This window comes from Silene latifolia, chromosome 6 (assembly GCF_048544455.1).
Source record: "Silene latifolia isolate original U9 population chromosome 6, ASM4854445v1, whole genome shotgun sequence".
Taxonomy (NCBI): domain Eukaryota; kingdom Viridiplantae; phylum Streptophyta; class Magnoliopsida; order Caryophyllales; family Caryophyllaceae; genus Silene; species Silene latifolia.
Window position 1 is genome coordinate 45,651,689 of NC_133531.1, and position 18,620 is coordinate 45,670,308.

Consider the following 18,620-nt stretch of genomic DNA (forward strand, 5'->3'; position numbering starts at 1 on the left):
CAATTCAATTATAAAAAGAGCATCCTAGATTACCCAAGCATGTATGAATTATATGATGAGGCTTATTAGTTATTAATGCCATGCTAACACAATTAGTACTATGATATCGATATTTGATGGCGTGCATGCTCGGATTAAATGGTAAATCATACTACTAAATCTCTCATTAACCTGGGCGAAATTTAACCTTTATAAGAAGACACTTGTATTGTTCAATCCAATAACATTATCTTTAAGCCCATGGGAAGCGATCATTCAAAGGCGCCACGAGAAAAACGACCACCACCACACGATTCATTCTCCATCCTCCAAGAAAGATGGTGCGACTCCATTTTCGGGGGACAACCCACCAGAGGGCGGTTAATCGAGTCTGTAGCTGATACAAGGGGAACAGCCGCATGTCGGAATACACATCTCTCAAATGACTTGAGCTTTTTTGGTGAACGAGCAACGGCATGTCGGAATACACATCTCTCAAATGACTTGAGCTTTTTTGGTGAACGAGCAACGGCATGTCGGAATACACATTTCTCAAATGACTTCAGCTTTTTAAATGAAAGAGCAGCCGCATGTCCGAATACACATCTCTCCAACGACCTTAGGTTTTTTAATGAAAGTGCATCCGCGTGTAGGAATACACATCGCTCAAATGACCTCGGCTTTTGTAACGAAGGCATCCACCAAACTATTGTTAATGCAATGGTACCACATCATAGACGATTACATGATAGTCTTCCAAAACAACTTATGAGACGTCCTACCCAGCGACAGCCTACGGTTAGGCGTGGTAAGCAGTCACAAGTGATCAATAGGGAAAAAGTGACAGAGACGGAGTGCACAATATGTCAAGAAATGGTGAAGAAAGGTGTTGCAGTAAAAGCGTTAAGTTGTGGTCATGTGTTTCATACCAGTTGTATTGAACCTTGGCTTGCTGAGAAGAATACGTGCCCTATGTGCCGCACTTGGGTGACTAATAATTGTTGAATTATTCAACATTAGAAAATTGCACAAATTTCTGGTTGTGTTTTACAGTAACTTTTCAGTTAATAAGCAAGAGTATAATAACTTCAACTGCTTTTGCTTTGCGTCTTTAGAGTCTATGCAACATTGTTTTTTTTTTTTTTCCAAAAGGGAATTTATGCAAGCTACTACAGTAACATAAAATTCAGCAGCTTCATCATTGAATAATTTCATGACAAGTTGATAAACAAGGATCAGACGATCTTACAATAAGTGAGTGATGTTATCTTAATTTACCTGCACTTCTATTTTCATTAGCCTTGTAAAGGCCATAATTATGGAAAAACACTACTGCAACGGACTACTTGCTACCAACACAACTACTTACTGCGAGAACACAACTTAACAACGGACTACTTGCTTTCTCAGGGCAGAATTTTGTTGCAAAAACCGATACTATAGTCTAGTCATTCACCAGCAAGCTCTTCAACTACCAGCCACCGCCAGATTTATCATCCCCACCACGATCTCCACCTCCCCAGCCCTTTCCGCCGCCACTGGTTCCACCACCTCCGCTGCCACCATCTCCCCATCCCCCACTACCACTCCCACTACCCAATCCACCTCCGTCATTGTTTTTGTTACCCCAGCTGCCACCACCACCTTTACTACCACTATCTCCCCAACCCACGCTGGCACTGGTTCCACTTCCACCTCCTCCACTATTGATATTACCCAAAATGCTGTTGCCGCCACCCCCAACATCACTACCTCCGCCGCTACCACTAGCTCCCCAACCTCCACTGCCATTACCTGTTCCACCTGGACCTCCTGCATTGTTTTTGTTACCCCAACTTCCACCACCTCCTACACTGCCACCAGCACCACCATTTCCACCTCCTGCATTGTTTTTGTTACCCCAACTTCCACCCCCACTACCTCCCGAATCCCCACCGCCACTACCAGTTTCACCAAACCCTGCATTGTTCTTATTACTCCAACTGCCATTACCACCACCGCCGCCGCCTCCACTGCCATTACCTCCCCAACCCCTACCACCACTACTGGTTCCGCCTCCATCGCCCTTCTTATCACCATCTCCCCAACCCCCACCACCATTACCAGTCCCACCTCCACCTCCTCCACTGCTATTACCCCAACTGCCACGACCACTAGCACTGCCTTCTCCACTGCCACGAGTTCCCCAACCCCCACCGCCACTAGAGATTCCACCCCCTCCACCTTCTGCACTGTTTTTATTACCCCAACTGACGCCAGCACCACCACCATCACCATTACCTCCGCCGCCTCCCCCAGCTCCCCATCCACCACTGCCACCACTTTTCCAACTGGTATTCCCTTCTTTGTTATCAGCGCTCCACTTTGAACCACCATACCCAGAATCTTGCTGATCAGGATAGCCACTATCTCTGTCACCACCACTGTATGAGTCTCTTCCACGTCCACGTCCACGCCCACGCCCGCGTCCGCGCCCGCGCCCACCATCATATTGACCTTCAAGAAAAAAGATGTCAGTCATGTATCAAGCACAAGAAATAAACAACAAAGCAATCATTATTGAAGCATCAACTGAATTTATGCTTCATTTTCTAGGGGTGGAAATTTGTTGAGAATGTGTTTGTCCCTAAACTATGATCAGCCCATATTTGATATTTCCAACATCTAAAAGAGTTAATCTAGAGTATGAACTGATGTTAGAAGAACTGATGTTAGAATCTAATGCCTTGGAAATTAAAAGGAAAACCAATGTTGTTATTACCCCACCTTCAGCATCGTTGTTCGTACCCCAACTTCCAGCACCATTACCTCCTTTGCTGCTGCTATCTCCCCAACCCCCACCTCCACCTCCACCACCGTTTTTATTACCCCAACTGCCACCACCACCGCCGCTACTAGCTCCCCAACCACTACCGGTTCCACCATCTCCACCTTGTGCATTGTTTTTATTTCCCCAACTATCACCCCCACCGCCGCTGCTACCAGCCCCCCAACCCCCACCGCCGCCACTAGTTCCACCTCCACCACCCCTCCAACTTGTATTCCCCTCTTTGTTATCAGAGTTCCACTTCGAACCACCATAGCCAGAATCTTGCTGATCAGGATAGCCACTATCTCTGTCACCACCACTGTGTGAGTCTCTTCCACGTCCACGTCCGCGTCCGCGTCCGCGTCCGCGTCCACCTTCATATTGACCTTCAAGTAAAGAGATGTCAAACATGTATCACACACAAGAATGAAAAACAAAGAAACCATGCATTATGGAAGCATCAACTGATATATGCTTCATCCTCCCAAAAAAGAAACCGGGGTGGAGAATTATTAAGAGTGCTTTTGTCCCTAAACTATAGTCAGACCATATTTCCAACATCTAAGAGAATTCTGAAAACCATAGTATGAACTGATGTAATCTAATGCCTCGGAAAGTAAAAAAGAAAACCAGTGTTGTTATTACCCCACCTTCAGCATTGTTGTTAGTACCCCAACTGCCACCGCCGCTACCTCCCCAACCCCCACCGGTTCCCCCTCCATCTCCTCCGCCGTTGTTATTACCCCAACTGCCACCACCACCACTACCACCTCCTCCACTGCTACTAGCTCCCCACCCCCCACCGCCACTACCTGTTCCACCACCTTCACCTTCTGCATTGTTTTTCTTACCCCAAGTGTCACCACCGCCGCCGCCGCCGCCGCCGCCACCAGAACCCCAACCCGCACTGCCACCACTAGTTCCACCTCCACCGCTTCCCCAACTGGTATTCCCTTCTTTGTTATCAGAGCTCCACTTTGAACCACCATAGCCAGAATCTTGTTGATCAGAATAGCCACCATCTCTGTCACCACCATTATTGGAGTCTCTTCCGCGACCGCGACCGCGACCACGCCCACGTCCACCTTCATATTGACCTTGGGGAAAAAAAGAGATGTCAATTGCGTTTCAAACACAATACTGAACAACAAAGCAATCATAATAGAAGCAGCAACTGAATAAATGTTTTTAGTTCTCTTAACAAAGGAGACCGGGGGTGGAGAATTGTTAAGAGTGCTTTTATCCCCAAACAATTGTCAGTCCATATTTCCAATACCTAAGGCTAAGGGGGCATTTGGTTTGGCAAAGGGAAAGGGAATGGAATCAACAAAGGGAAACAAGGGGTAAGGAATCAAATTCCCTTTGATTAAAAACATTGTTTGGTTTAAAACTCAATAGAAAGCTTTAGTGCATAAGCCCATCCCAACCCCACCCAGTGCCTCCACTCCCATCACAAAAATTACCAAAACCAACCACGTTGGCTCTCGTTCCTCAGACCTCAGGCCACCCAACTCCCACCATCCTCGGCTCCCATCCCCACCCTTGAAACACCTTTCCCCACACCCCCTAAAACGCTAAAACACCATATCTGAAGTCAATTCCGAGTTGTTTGGTTCGCCGGCAGTATGGTCTATAGTCGGATAGATGGTGATGAGCAGTGTTCTGAGGATGGTGGTGCATGGAGTTCGGTAAGTAGAGTACTTAAAAATTCAGTAGGTAGTGGGGATGAGCTGATGGAGGTGTCGCCGGCATCGGTTGTGGGTTGTCGGCGTGTATGGTAGTAGAAGGGCGGCAATGCTGCGCTTTATGTTGTCGCAGCAGGTGTCGGAGTGGGATGGTGACAATGATGGTGGTGAGTATGTTAGGAGGTGATATGGATGAATAGGGAAAGGGAATGGATGTACAGGGATTAGGGGGTAAGGGAAAGATTGATTTGCTTAAACAAACACTAACAAAGGGAACCCTTTCCTTTCCTTACACCTCCCATACCAAACGCCCCCTAAAAGAATTCTGAAATCCAAAGTATGAACTGATGTAAGAATCTAATGCCTGGGAAAGTAAAAGGAAAAACAGTGTTGTTACCCCCACCTTCAGCATTGTTGTTAGTACCCCAACTGCCACCGCCACTACCTCCTTTGCTGCCGCTATCTCCCCAACCCCCACCGGTTCCACCTCCATCTCCTCCACCGTTGTTATTACCCCAACTGCCACCACCACCACTACCTCCTCCGCTGCTACTTGCTCCCCACCCCCCACCGCCACTACCTGTTCCACCACCTTCACCTTCTGCATTGTTTTTCTTACCCCAACTGTTACCACTGCCGCCGCCGCCGCCAGCTCCCCAACCCCCACTGCCACCACTAGTTCCACCTCCACCGCTTCCCCAACTTGTATTCCCTTCTTTGTTATCAGAGCTCCACTTTGAACCACCAAAGCCAGAATCTTGTTGATTAGAATAGCCACCATCTCTGTCATCACCATTATTGGAGTCTCTTCCGCGACCGCGTCCGCGACCACGCCCACGCCCGCGTCCACGTCCACCTTCATATTGATCTTGGGGAAAAAAAGAGATGTCAATTGTGTTTCAAACACAATACCAAACAAAGCAATCATTATAGAAGCAGCAACTTAATAAATATTTTTATCTTCTAAGTTCTAACACAGGAGACCGGGGGTGGAGAATTGTTAAGAGTGATAGATAGTCAGTCCATATTTCCAATACCTAAAAGAATTATGAAATCCACAGTATAAACTATAAAACTATGAACTGATGTAAGAATCTAACGCCTCGGAAAGTAAAAAGAACAGTGTTGTTACCCCACCTTCAGCATTGTTGTTAGTACCCCAACTGCCACCGCCACTACCTCCTTTGCTGCCGCTATCTCCCCAACCCCCACCGGTTCCACCTCCATCTCCTCCACCGTTGTTATTACCCCAACTGCCACCACCACTACCTCCTCCGCTGCTACTAGCTCCCCACCCCCCACCGCCACTACCGGTTCCACCACCTTCACCTTCCGCATTGTTTTTCTTACTCCAACTGTCACCACCACCACCGCCACCATCGCCAGCTCCCCAACCCCCACCGCCACCACTGGTTCCACCTCCACCGCTTCCCCAGCTGGTATTCCCTTCTTTGTTATCAGAGCTCCACTTTGAACCACCAAAGCCAGAATCTTGTTGATCAGAATAGCCACCATCTCTGTCACCACCATTATTAGAATCTCTTCCGCGTCCGCGTCCGCGTCCACGCCCGCGTCCGCGCCCACGTCCACCTTCATATTGACCTTGAGGGAAAATAGAGATGTCAGTTGTGTTTCAAACACAATACTAGCAACAAAGCAATCATTATGGAAGCAGCAACTGAATAAATGTTTTTTATCTTCTAAAAATGAGACCGGGGGTGGAGAATTATTGAGACCGCTTTTGTCCCTGAATTATGGTCAGTGCATATTTCCAACACATCTAAAAGGGTTCTGAAATCATAGTATGAACTGATGTTGAAATCTAATGCCACCGAAAGTAAAAGGATAACGAATGTTCACAGGTTTATCAAACCATTCGTTAGTTGTGAAAGTAAAACAAAGCAAATGCATCTATCTACAAAGTAATTAGAAAGAAATCCAGAGAAAGTCATAAGTCATACTTAATCCGCGGTGATTACCTGTCCTACCCCCACCATCATTACCACCAGAGCCACTCCATCCACCAGATGCCGCAGCTGACTGTGACTCATGGATGGGATCATTAATGTGCTGTTGAAAATATGCCATTAGCCTATTAACATCCTCAAACATCTGTTTGCGGAATTTTAATCCCTTGGGGTATAGACCAATATACTCATGATGCGGATTGGAACTTCGTATGTACGTGAGAATAAGAGCACCAGGATGCTCGTGAGAAATCCCAAAGGAATAAGCAATCTTCATTGGGTTTTCCAACTTTTCAGCCCTAAGGATCTCATCAATTTCTGCTTTTGTCCCCATCTTGAATTTCCGATAATTCAGAACTGCCTTCAGATGTCCAACTAATGGATCGACATAACGATGCATAACCTGCAAACCCATAAGCAAATGTAACGAGACCACTTCACAGTAAAAATCCAGTCCTTATTGAAGAAAAACGTGCAAGAACATTCCATCATCGTCAGCTATTCAACAAAAATGAGATGCATTATCTCCAGAGGGAGACGTGAGAAGAATTGATTGCCATAAATACACTCAACAATACAAACCTCATCCAAATCTTCGAAAGTGTCCTCTCCAATTTTCAGAGTTTTCCCAATGCGAAGCAAGCTTGCGATATCTTTGTGGTCTTTCCCACCCTCAAGTATATCCTTGTGAGCATATACACCATCATGGATCTTAAGAGTTAGTGTCAAATAAGATGGGCCTCGAGAACTTGGGCGAATCAGGCTCTCGCCAGGATCCTTGCCGGCTAAAAACTGTACATCGAGCAAGTGGAGGGTGATAAGCACGAGCAATGAAACTAAAAAAGGGATACATTTAGATTTGATTCCATATGCAGAATTACTGTCCCAAAAGCAAATAACATAAAAATGGACAACTTAACAGCCATATCTGAAAGTGCATCTTAAAATTGAACATCTTTATAAAGAACTTGGAAAGATAATCAAGTGGTCGATTGAATGGCAAACACTTTATTTTGTAACCCAGATATCCGAAACGACAAACCAACAGAAAATGGGAGGGGTCAACCATATAAAAGTTCGTTATATGCAATTCTACCTCCATTGCTTCATCAGCTGTGATATTCCGAAAGTGAGGATGAACAATCATCCTTGACTTGAAATGTTTCCTTGCAAGCTCCTTCTCTCTACGAGCCTTTTCTTGCTCACTTCGTAAGCTGCTCTGGTCTTCATGATAGTAAGGATCCAGGGTTTCTGTACTTTGTTGCCTCTTTCTCATATCCTGCTCTCTGCAGGTTAGAAACACCTGATATCTGTCTTTCAGGATTGACTTGATTTTACAAGTAAGAACATCCCCTTCGTGCAACTTCTCAGTCAAATCAGAATCCCCACAATCATCCGAATAGTCTTCCCTAGTGAGCATACCAGATAATCCTAATTCCATGGAGCAAATTGCCCTCTGTGCTTGCACCCTGCGAACAGTAGCTTTGACAATACGCCCTTCACCAAGACTATCATCATTTTCACCAGAAATCAAATGAAACTCATCATCTTGGCTAAGCTCTTCATATGGCTTACGCCAGTCTTGAAACCCTTGAATCATCTCCAGTTTTATGCCATGCAAGGTCTCAATCTTAGACATACGATCAGAATCTTTAGCATATTCATCAACACTAAAAGATACTAGAGCACTTGGTCTGTCCCTAAGATTTTCAATTGTCATCTCAAATGCATCATCATCATCTTCCAGATTGTCATCACCAGCAATTGCCTTGTATATGTCTTTTGCCATTTCTTGTGCGAGAGAATAGGACTCCGGATGTATTCTTGTATCATCCAAGATATCAACAAATTGGTTGGCACTAACAGCTAAACCACTGCGTCTAATACGCAAGAAACCGGCAGCGCTAATGAATACCTGTCTTCCAAGTCCATGACTAGTCAGCAAGTCTTTTCGTGTGACAATTGCCCCGGCCCTGACCAATGACCTATGTAAGGAAGCTGCTTTCCTGGGCCCAAGACCCGAGATGAATTTCAGTGGGGCAAACAGCCATTCATGATTTGCAGCCAAATTTAGATCAAGGCCCACCTGATTAGTAACATCAACCATTATCTGTTCCACCATCTCATATTTCTCATCAGCATTCAGAAAGATCTCAAGAGGACTAAATTTCCATGACAAAATTTCCTTTTCTGTACCACAAAGTGCAGCAACCATAGCTAATGGATTCTGAATATAGCGTCCCAAAGCAACTGCTCTTTTCACAATGCCTGAGAAAAAATAATAAATAGGTGACTCCAACTTATGAAGGTAAAACAAAAAGTGGTTCACATTATCGATCTGCTATATATACCTTGCTGACCAGGGATCTGTTCAGACGATGCATGAGAATTTTCATATACACGAGGCAAAGATTCATCTCCATAGAGAACACTCAGCCCGTCCATGTCATGACCCATATCTCTAGGATTTTCTTCAACCATCTTAAAAACAATCTAAAGCGAAGATAAGTATGAAACAGGTTAGTGAAAATTACCCAGCTAACAAAAACAGAACAATTAATCAATTGATAGTAATATTTTCATCACTAGACATTGCAGACAGCTTCATTTTTCATGGATCACAAAAGCATGAAGTTACCTAGCAAACCTAACAATATCCTTAGCTTTAACACAAGAGCAACAATATAAACACAACAAAGCCTTCTTATATGATTTGACGTAGGACGATATCATCAATGTGAGGTGGTAAAACAAGAAGAAGAAAAAACACCGGTAAATCACATCAAGATTGGCTGACAAAATAATTGTCAACAAAGGAAAGCGAAGGACAAAGAACATATTGACCAAATGTGAAGAAAAGAACCAAGGTAACGAAAACCCAAAAAGAAAAGTAGTTGAAAAATAATGGGAAAGATAACAAATAAGAAATTCAAGTGAACCAAAAAAAATTAAACAAATATGTCACTCGCCATTGAACATGCTATCAAGCAACAACCCCCATCAACCTTTTTACCTCCTTATCTCCAAGACTCCAACCATAACTCTTTAGTTTCCAACCTTCACATATTTAATCCACCCGATATCTAGCGCCTTCTTGTCCCACATAGAAATGTCATCTTTCTTTCTTTAATACTGGTGCCTTTTGCATCCCTTCTACCCTGTATATACCGTTTATACTTCCTCCATTTCATGGTTTTCTTCCCATTTACTTTTTCATGGTCTCCACTTCGCCACTTTGACCATATATATTTGTATTATATATTAGTAGTAGTTTTTATTTATTAGTGTATTATTTTGTGAAAGCTTTTTCATTAATATAAATGTAAATATTTTAGTATCATATCATAATATATTTTTTTAATGTATTGACGATCAAAGTATTGCAACTTTGACCTCTAAAAAGCAAATGGGAAGAAAATCATGAAATGGAGGGAGTAACATTTATTGCCCCTACATTTCTAGGTTATAACATTCTTGCTTTGCTCACCTACTTGTTCCACCAACAGTTCCAAAGGTGGCATGCCTCCTACAAATTTTCCTACAATTATATTAATATCCATGCTACTGAACAAAATACAGGTTATGGCCATATTAGCTAAGCATTTACGTTGTTTTTTCCGTTAACTTTCACCACTTGATCATAGAATCTACTCATGGCCTTCGCTACCTAGAAAATAATCTGCCAGGAAGCCAAGTCTCATGTCTGACAGATATCCATGTTACTCTCACTAGGGATCACCTTCTAATCCCTTCAGCTCTTACAGTAATCCTTACTAATTAGATTCGATGTGATTGGTAATAATTCTACTCCTATATACCCCAAGGGTGTCATTTTTTGGGTGAAAAAGCCATACACCCATGCGAAATTTTGGACACCACTTTGTGCTTTATTCTTCTTCCAAATTGAGTGCCCTCAGAACCACCTTGACTAGGGCTCCCATGTCGAATGAGATCATAGCCAAACACGCAAGGATGTTCCATGCGACTGTCTATGGTGGATAGAAAAGAATTATAACCCTTCCATAGTTCCATGCGACTGTACATCTGCTCTATGAACTATTGGACTGTTTATAACATTCAAAGACCGTGTAATCATACTTAGACAACAAGGCATAAATGGGAAGGAGAAGCACTAACTAATCTTCCCAATCTACATACTCCTTAGAACTAGGTCACAAGTTTACAAGCAGTCAAGCAAAACATACCTCATAAATATTTTCCTTCAGCCTGGTGCAGGAAAAGTTCGTAGCACCCAAGACCACCACCTCAGGTTGGTGTTCTGTCATAAACCTCAAAAGATTTTGCTGGTCATGTTTTTTACGCTGCTGATCAGTGACATTTTGAGACTTCAAGCTTATCGATCCAGCCTCTAGTACATCAACGATCTCTCCAAATGCATCCAACATAACAAAAGTGGTTGTTGGTTTTCCTGGGCCCCAACAACAAGCCATGACCCTTGGAGCCATCTCACCATCTGACCTAATCTCACTCTCCTTGCGCCGATATGGAGCCACAGACACTTTATCCCACAACCGTTTGCCATATTCCATTAGCAACCAGTTCTTTGACCTGCTGGTCAACAGCAATCTTGCTTCCTTTTCAAGTGCAGGCAGTATAATTTTTAAAATAGCATCTTCTAGTATTAGCTTCCTCTGTTCATCCCACAGTTGATTAGAGCTGCTCTTACCACAGCTAAGGTACTTCTCCTGAGAGTCGGTCATCAATTTACTAAGGATTTCATCTGGCAGTTTTATAGTGACTTGCAGAAGCTTTTCCGCTTCTGCCTTTTGTATAAGGAGCCATTGTGCATCCTCAAATTTGTTCAATGGTTTGTTGCGTAGCCATTTCACACCTGCAAACTGATGGAAAACGTCTATGACAGTGTTCCCATTAGTTGTAGGACATGTTGACACCACCGCATTGTCAAAGTATACACTCCGAAAATGTTTTTTCACACGAGGCTCGCAACTTATCTCAACTGCTACCTGAAATAGTCAAAATCTAATTAAAATACAGCAGAAAGTGAAATTCATTAAGATTTATACAAATTTTTCAAATACATACCATGTGCCTTGCACCTTTTAACACACTTTGAGGTGAGTCAAACTCAGCACAGGTAAAATTCGAAGCCACTTCTTCTGGTGTCTCCTTCAAATCATCTGATTCATCCCCTTTCTGTAGGTTAAAAATATAGTCAAAAGGAGCGTAACCAAAATCCAAATGACATATTTACCAACAATGAAACTCACCGTCGCAACTAAAGAGATCTGCAATCCAAACTGCTCAGAACTACAGCCAAACTTGCTGGCAACCTCCCATAAACCAGCTTTATTGCACACACCATAATGGGATTTTCGCTTCGGTATTTTAAATTTCCCCTCATCCACTCCGGCCTCACCAGGAGAAAAATGCAAATTAAACTTTGAGTCAACATCATCAACTTCTCTTTCAGATTCTGCTTGATCCAGCATATCAACAATTGACACAAAGAGTTGCTTGTTCAAACTGAGTCTAGTGTCATCATATATTCTGCGAGATTCTTCCTCAAACCTCTTATTGTAGTAGGCCAAAAGAGCGTTCTTTCGCTTTTGAAGAAGAAGCCATTTTGTATCCAACTCTCGGGCAGCCCAAAGCACCTGCAGAACCAATTTTTAAATTTACTCTAGCGTGATAAATGCGCAAGAACTACAATAATAGGGTATATTTACAAATTGCATATTACCTTATGCCACTTCAAAGAAGGTTTCTCACGATTAACATAATCACCCGTCTCAGGGTCCTTCAATAAACTCGAAATGTTTTCCTTGCGGTACATAGCAACGAAAGGGAGCTACAAGACCAAAACGACGACGGTAAGCCATCAACTGATACAAGAAGAAACTAAAGTACAGAAAAGCCACTACTCACATCAAGCTTCTGAACATGAATGAAGTTCAGAAAATTGCTAATATGATCCTCCAACTCTTCAATCTCTTGTTCCCCAAGCGCAGGCATCTTAACAAGTACAGCAGATTCCAGCTGCTTCCTAATCCATGTGGCCTCTGCTTTAATGTCACCAACATCTAAGGAAGGAGGACCAGTACTCCTTTCAGATATCTGTCAAATAAGAAAGAACAGGTTTCATGCAATTTGGTGGTTGGAAACGAATCTGAATCAAAAATAATGATCTCAAACAACAAGGTTAAAGCAAGTTCACGGATGCAAGTATGTAACTAACCTGGATTCTCTCTGGTATATCATTTTCCCTGATTTGATCATCAGTCTCGGTCATATATTTCTTTATGAGGAGTGACGGCTCAAACTCATCTTCAAGCCTTCTTTCACCAGTCTCATCGTATCTCCTACCTCGGTCACGGTTTTCTCGCCGCTGATTAAGAAGATCCTCAACATCTCCAAAGATCTCATGGGCTTCCTGAATACCAGATGACGAAACTCCAGTAGCTTGTCCAGACTTCTTAACAATCTGGCGCCTAAATGTCACTCAGTGAAAGTCAAACACAATACGGTCAAAGACAAATACAGGCAATAAAGAGTACTCCCTTGGTGCCAACCAATTGTTTACCTTTGATTAAAATACTCCTCACAAAGAGAATAAAAGGCAAATAAATGATTGAGATGGAGGGAGTAGAAAATAATCTCATACCTCACGGAGGGGCCCGTCTCGTCTATATCTTCCACAATAAAATCTGCCATATCATCCTCATCATCCATATCCTCATCATCGTCATCACAAAACCCAGAATGCTCCACCTCAGGTTCCCCTTTGACTTTCTTCAATCTCTTAAACTTGTTTTCCTGTTAAAATCCAAAACCTCATTCAGCAGGAGGGGGAAAACAGAGAGAGGTGAAGATACATACTGCATTACCCATCCAAATGGTAAAGTACAACACAATAAAACTTGCACTCACAGCTTCACGTGAAACAGGAATATTGGCTTCCTGGAGTAGTAATAAATCATCCTCGTCAAGTTGAAAATCCCTGAAATGAGTTAAAGAAGCTTTTGAGTGATTAGTAGAGATTTAATAAAATATTGGAAGTAAACATTCACTGAGAATCAACAACTTCTTTCTCTTCTTCTTTTTACGCCTCGCTCCATCATCAGCCCCATCTTCTCCAGGATCTTCTTCATCCTCTTCATCCACATCGTCAACAATAAAATCATCCTTCTCATACTCATCCAGTCCTGCCAGAAAAAACTTAAGAACGTTTTCTCAACTCAAACAATTTGGAGTCAACAATATACAATGATAAACAGTACGTCAAAGCTCGATCAAAAATAACACCAAAGGTTCCGTAAAATGCATTACTTTGCACAACCCTGACATGCATTACCAAAACTTTAAAGAAACATATATCACCTTTGTACAGGCATCATCATATATGCTTGAAAGAACGCTCAAATCACTCTCCAACACTATCATTATCATTTTCACAATGACGCTTACAGACAATACGAGAAAAAGTACTTGCATGCATCAGTGCATCACCTATACTTTGAATGCTCCCTCTAACAAAAGTCACATTGAAATATAAGAAAGTTTTCACCTTGCCACTCAATTCATGGGAATTCGAGCGTCACAATCATTTTCCATCACAAATTCTTCAAAAAAAACATAAAACATCAACATAACAGTCCAAAGTACATCATATTTCTCCATCCAAACATAAACAAACACCCAGAAAACCAAAACAACACAAAAACTAATCATAATAAACCGAAAAGGCGACAACTTGGAATTCATCAAAACGTACAAAAGAAAAACCCAAAAAAAAAAGGGAAATAAACATACCGTCTTCATCATCGTCCTCTCGCTCAACATCTTGGTCCTCAAAATCAGCTGTAAATAATAATACAAAAATAAAATATGCGGATTATTCGTATAATCGAATAATGCAATTTAGTAGGGTTTTGACAAGGACGAAAAACATGCAAAAAAGGGGGAAATAGATGGAAAATGCGGAAATGTATTACCTTCATCTTCGGAAACTACAGCTTTTCTGGCCATTGTTAGTGCGGTAGGGTTACAGAGAGAAACCCTAGAAAATGAGTGGGGGAAAATGACGAAATTGATCGAAATTAAGGAGAGAAGTGAGAGAGTACAGGTTTGAGAAATGCAAGAGAGAAGGTGAGTGAGAACTAATATAGAGTGGAGCAGCAAACAATGTGTGTTTTGGCCTTTTCAGGTTTCATTTTTTCTTTTCCTTGTTTTATTCACCTACGGACGGACAAAGGATGGTTTGTGAATAAACAAACCTAATTGCTCTTTCACAAAATCTTGAAGACGACACGTATCCGTCATTTTGGAGTGGCGTATACCATTTCCTCTCATAAATGATCCAAATAGAGGAGAAAGGGAAGCACATGAGGGTGCCCCCACCTTATCTTATCCCCCTATCCATTTTGTGAGTGACATTACCCGTCATTTGGTCCGACCCGTCTTCAGCAAGACTAATTGTTGCTCTTTTATAGTCAAAAACTTTACTCTTATCTAACCATAATTTTTCTATATCCTATCCTTCTAAAAAATAAGAAAATTAAATTCCTTCTTTACTCTTCCTTCTAAAATTAATCAAATTTTAAACAAATTAATCAATTATAGATCTTAATTCTAGTTCAATTCATAATTCTAACTTCATTGACTGTGCATCAATTTTTTTTTACCAAATTAAGATGATTATATTAAATTAGGGTTTATGAAATTAGGGATTATGAAGATTGAGGTTTATGGGGAAGATTGAGTGTAATACCCAGTTTTATCGAGAGTGATAAAAGACCTTCGGGAATGGTGAGAGGACCCTTGGGCTTGACGAGAGTGTTACTCGTGAGTAGAGTAGTGAGTGGTATTAGATCGAGTGCATAGGACTCAGCCGAGTATGAGTGAGAGGCCCATTGGTCTTGACGAGAGTGTTACTCGTGAGGGCTTGCTTGGATTGAGGGTAAAAGAGGGGGAATGAGTAGGGGAGTGATATGTGAGGTGCATTTTTCATGGTTAGTATGAGAGTAACTATTCACCTCCCGAATCTATTACCCCCACGAAGGGGTAATACATTACCACCCTCCCCACTAGGTAATGATTAAGGGAGTAAAACATCTCCTCAGTAATCATTACTCTTATATGTCAAACCTATTGTCAAAGAACTCATTACCCCTGTAATTAATTTCCCCAGTAATTATCACCCAAATTAAATTTACCCCCTGATTATTCCATGGATTCCAGGCAAGCCCTCGGTAGAGTAGTGAGTGGTATTAGATCGAGTGCATAGGACTCAGCCGAGTATGAGTGATACTCGACCGAGTAGGTGGCACTCAGCCGAGTATAGGTTATACTCGACCGAGTGTACGGACACACTCGACAGAGTGGAGCGGTTCAGCAGACGTTATAAATAAGAAGTCGGGATTTGTTTGCAGCCAACCCTTTCATTTCTCTCTCCCCCCTCTCTAAAAACCTAAAATCACAACCAGATCTCTTGAAACCTTTCCTAGCCTCCTTCAATGGTGTTGAGCATGGAATTGAAGATCTTGCACTTTTTTCCCACCTATGTTGACCCAACTCATCTTGTAAGTCAAAATTTCACCTTTTCTTTTTCTCTTAGTCAAACCCTAATAATTCGGGGTTTTTGTGAATTTGTTAATTAGCTAATTATAATTAGTATTATAGGTAATTAAGGGTTAATAATAAAGGGGTTTCACTTATTATAAAGATTATAGAAGGTATTGTAATGGTAATTGTTATATTTATGTAGGGAGTGATGTGTAGAAGACGGATTCGTGCTTGTCTCGAGTTGCTTACGAAGTTTGCTAAAAGGTAGGGTTTTCCCTACTCGGCTTCGATAATATGTGTGATAATTGTTGGTAGTCTCATTGTGGACATGGGCCACGGGGGCGCTTGGGAAACAAGCGTTTGCATTTGTGGAGTCGCCACCAATTTATTGTGGAAAATTGGAAACCGTTCGAATACCTCGTGCCATGTCAAGACACAAAGTAGTGACATGAACACCAAGAACTCGTTACCCTTAGCATTCTATGTCTAGAATGACTCTCGTGGATGCCAATGAACACGGATGTTCACAGAGATCTGGAGTAAGGGGTGAGGGTACGTATTAGGAAGCTCTTTTGACCGAACACCTAATCCCGCCCGCCTCGATAGCGGCCTCTACTAATGATTAGGGAAATTATCTATACTCGATATATCGTCGATTATATGCATGCAATGCAACATCCAAGTTTTAATCCTAACATGTGAGAATTAGACTAAGTCGGTGAAACATGTAATTTAACATGCAATTGAGTCGAAGTAGGGATTTAGATTCGATTACATGTGAAGGCATACAAATGGTACAATAAAAGAAATACAATAATGAAAATTACAATAATTACATTGGATTAATGATTTATGTCGAAAATACTTTTAAAACGGATAATTTGAGAAAGAACAAAATAAACGAACGAATTAATAATGATAATACGAATGGCAATTAATTAAATACGTAAACTAATTAAACTAGGTCAAGGCAGAACGGAAGTTCGGAGACAAAAATCAACCTGGCCTGCTGCTGCCCTCTGGAAGAGGCGCAACAGTTGATGCGTCTGTTCCAAGGCTGAGTTCTGGCTGTGAAGCCGGAAGTGCAAATCGTTAGTATTCGTGGGTGAATTTAATGATTGATTACGATATTCGACTCGGATGAAAGTGATTTAATACATTAATTACATATGAATGAGTCATAAAAACGATAAAACATGGATGAAACGAATGTAAACGAATTAATTACATGAATGAGAGATTGATTAATGACATGGGTGAACTAATTAGGTTAAATATGACGAATTAATGAAGAACTAATGACGGATAAACAGATGGAAATATATCAAAGATCGAATTCCAGGGACTCAATATGAATGAATCGAATCACTACAACCCGGATTGATTTTAATGACGAAAACCCGCAAATATTGGTTATAAGGGATTTAAGTCGGGATTTAATGATGAATTATATACTAACAGTGATTAATAATATGTGAAACTATTATGTGAACGAAACAAAAGCAAACAATGACGAAAGAAAACAAAAAAACGAAACTAACAGAGGACGAAGGAAGAAGAAGAGAAGCAGGAACGGCGGCAACCTCAGGAAGAGGCGCAGCAAGTGCTGCGTCCTTTCCAAGAGGCGCATCGATTCTTTGTGTCCCTTCTCGACGTCCCTGTCTTCTGTTAATCCGTAAAAAGGATTTAAACAAAGGGTTTTAGAAATCGGTTTTAATTGTATTTTCGACATAAATCTTACATGATGATTACAAAAAGTAAATAACAATAAATAAAAGAAGGATTTACACCCTCAGACTTACATGTTTGACGAAACGAGATGAACTAAGTTTATGTTTTAGTGATGCTCGACTCGAATGTAGACGAAAGTGCCCTCGTAAGAGGAAAACGATTAAGATTAATTAAGTTGATTATGGTGTAGTTGGTCAAATTGGTCGGTCATGCAAAACGAGGCTGGTACTCAGAAAGATCCGAGCGTACGTGGTCGAAAGTTCAAGCACGTAGGCGCCAAAAAGTAAGAACGTGGTCTAGAATGCAAAGGGAGAAGAGAAGGGCGGACTCTCGCGTGAGAAATATGAGGAGCGAAGGCTCCTATTTATACTAATCACGTGAAGGAATTAAGGTTTTCGGAGAAACTTTGGAAGTGAATCTCGAAAAGATATGAAAAGATACGAAAAATACGCAGAAAAAGACTTGGGAAGAGGCGCAGCAGTCATTGCGTCCCTTGGAAGAGGCGCAGCAACTGCTGCGTCTGTTCCCAAGTGGTTTCCTCCTGCGGAAAAAAGATTTTCGTGTTTAATTTATGGAATAACGGATTAATCCTATTTTCCTTAATATTTTGTATGAATATTACGAGAAATTCTTTACCAAAGATTAAAAGGTTGTGAAATATGGAATAGAAATATCCGGAACATTCCAGAACATTCTGACTCGGGTTTTTAGCGGTTATCAGAGAATGAAGACGATTTTAGGCCCGGACTCCAAATGTACTCTAATTACTGTCAAAACGACCGTATCGGCGCGTAGATGACAATTAAGAGGTAGACACCAGTGTTTGAGCAATCACTTGACGATAAACTTACGAACTGTCACAAATCGTTCCGCGTACCAAACATGCGGCCCAATCATCACTGGGTG

General features: G+C 41.8%; 1 protein-coding gene across 3 annotated transcripts; it reads right to left on the minus strand.

The window, feature by feature from the left end:
- Positions 1-1,154: 1,154 nt before the first annotated feature.
- Positions 1,155-14,611, minus strand: LOC141586783 (transcription elongation factor SPT6-like). Of its 3 annotated transcripts, XM_074408121.1 has the most exons (21): positions 14,414-14,610; positions 14,232-14,279; positions 13,504-13,624; positions 13,350-13,419; positions 13,084-13,235; positions 12,658-12,910; positions 12,348-12,536; positions 12,163-12,270; positions 11,690-12,076; positions 11,505-11,615; positions 10,646-11,425; positions 8,792-8,933; positions 7,537-8,708; positions 7,023-7,232; positions 6,453-6,843; positions 5,611-6,075; positions 4,877-5,341; positions 3,439-3,885; positions 2,746-3,174; positions 1,858-2,475; positions 1,155-1,788 (listed from the first exon to the last, which is right to left on the minus strand). In XM_074408121.1, the coding sequence occupies exons 1-21, from the start codon at positions 14,445-14,447 to the stop codon at positions 1,451-1,453; spliced, it is 6,930 nt and encodes a 2,309-aa protein (XP_074264222.1). In that variant the 5' UTR covers positions 14,448-14,610; the 3' UTR covers positions 1,155-1,450. The 3 variants fall into 3 exon arrangements, with proteins under 3 accessions (XP_074264222.1, XP_074264221.1, XP_074264223.1); XM_074408120.1 differs by having other exon boundaries at positions 1,155-2,475; XM_074408122.1 differs by lacking the exon at positions 3,439-3,885 and having other exon boundaries at positions 1,155-2,475; positions 14,414-14,611.
- Between the last annotated feature and the right edge of the window lie 4,009 nt (positions 14,612-18,620).

Coding starts and splice junctions, on each gene's coding strand:
- LOC141586783 (XM_074408120.1), bottom strand. CDS start 14,447: ATGGCCAGAAAAGCTGTAGTTTCCGAAGATGAAG. Junction 14,280..14,413: donor TGTAGTTTCCGAAGATGAAG/GTAATACATTTC, acceptor TATTATTTACAG/CTGATTTTGAGGACCAAGAT. Junction 2,476..2,745: donor TACGAACAACGATGCTGAAG/GTGGGGTAATAA, acceptor TTTTTCTTGAAG/GTCAATATGATGGTGGGCGC.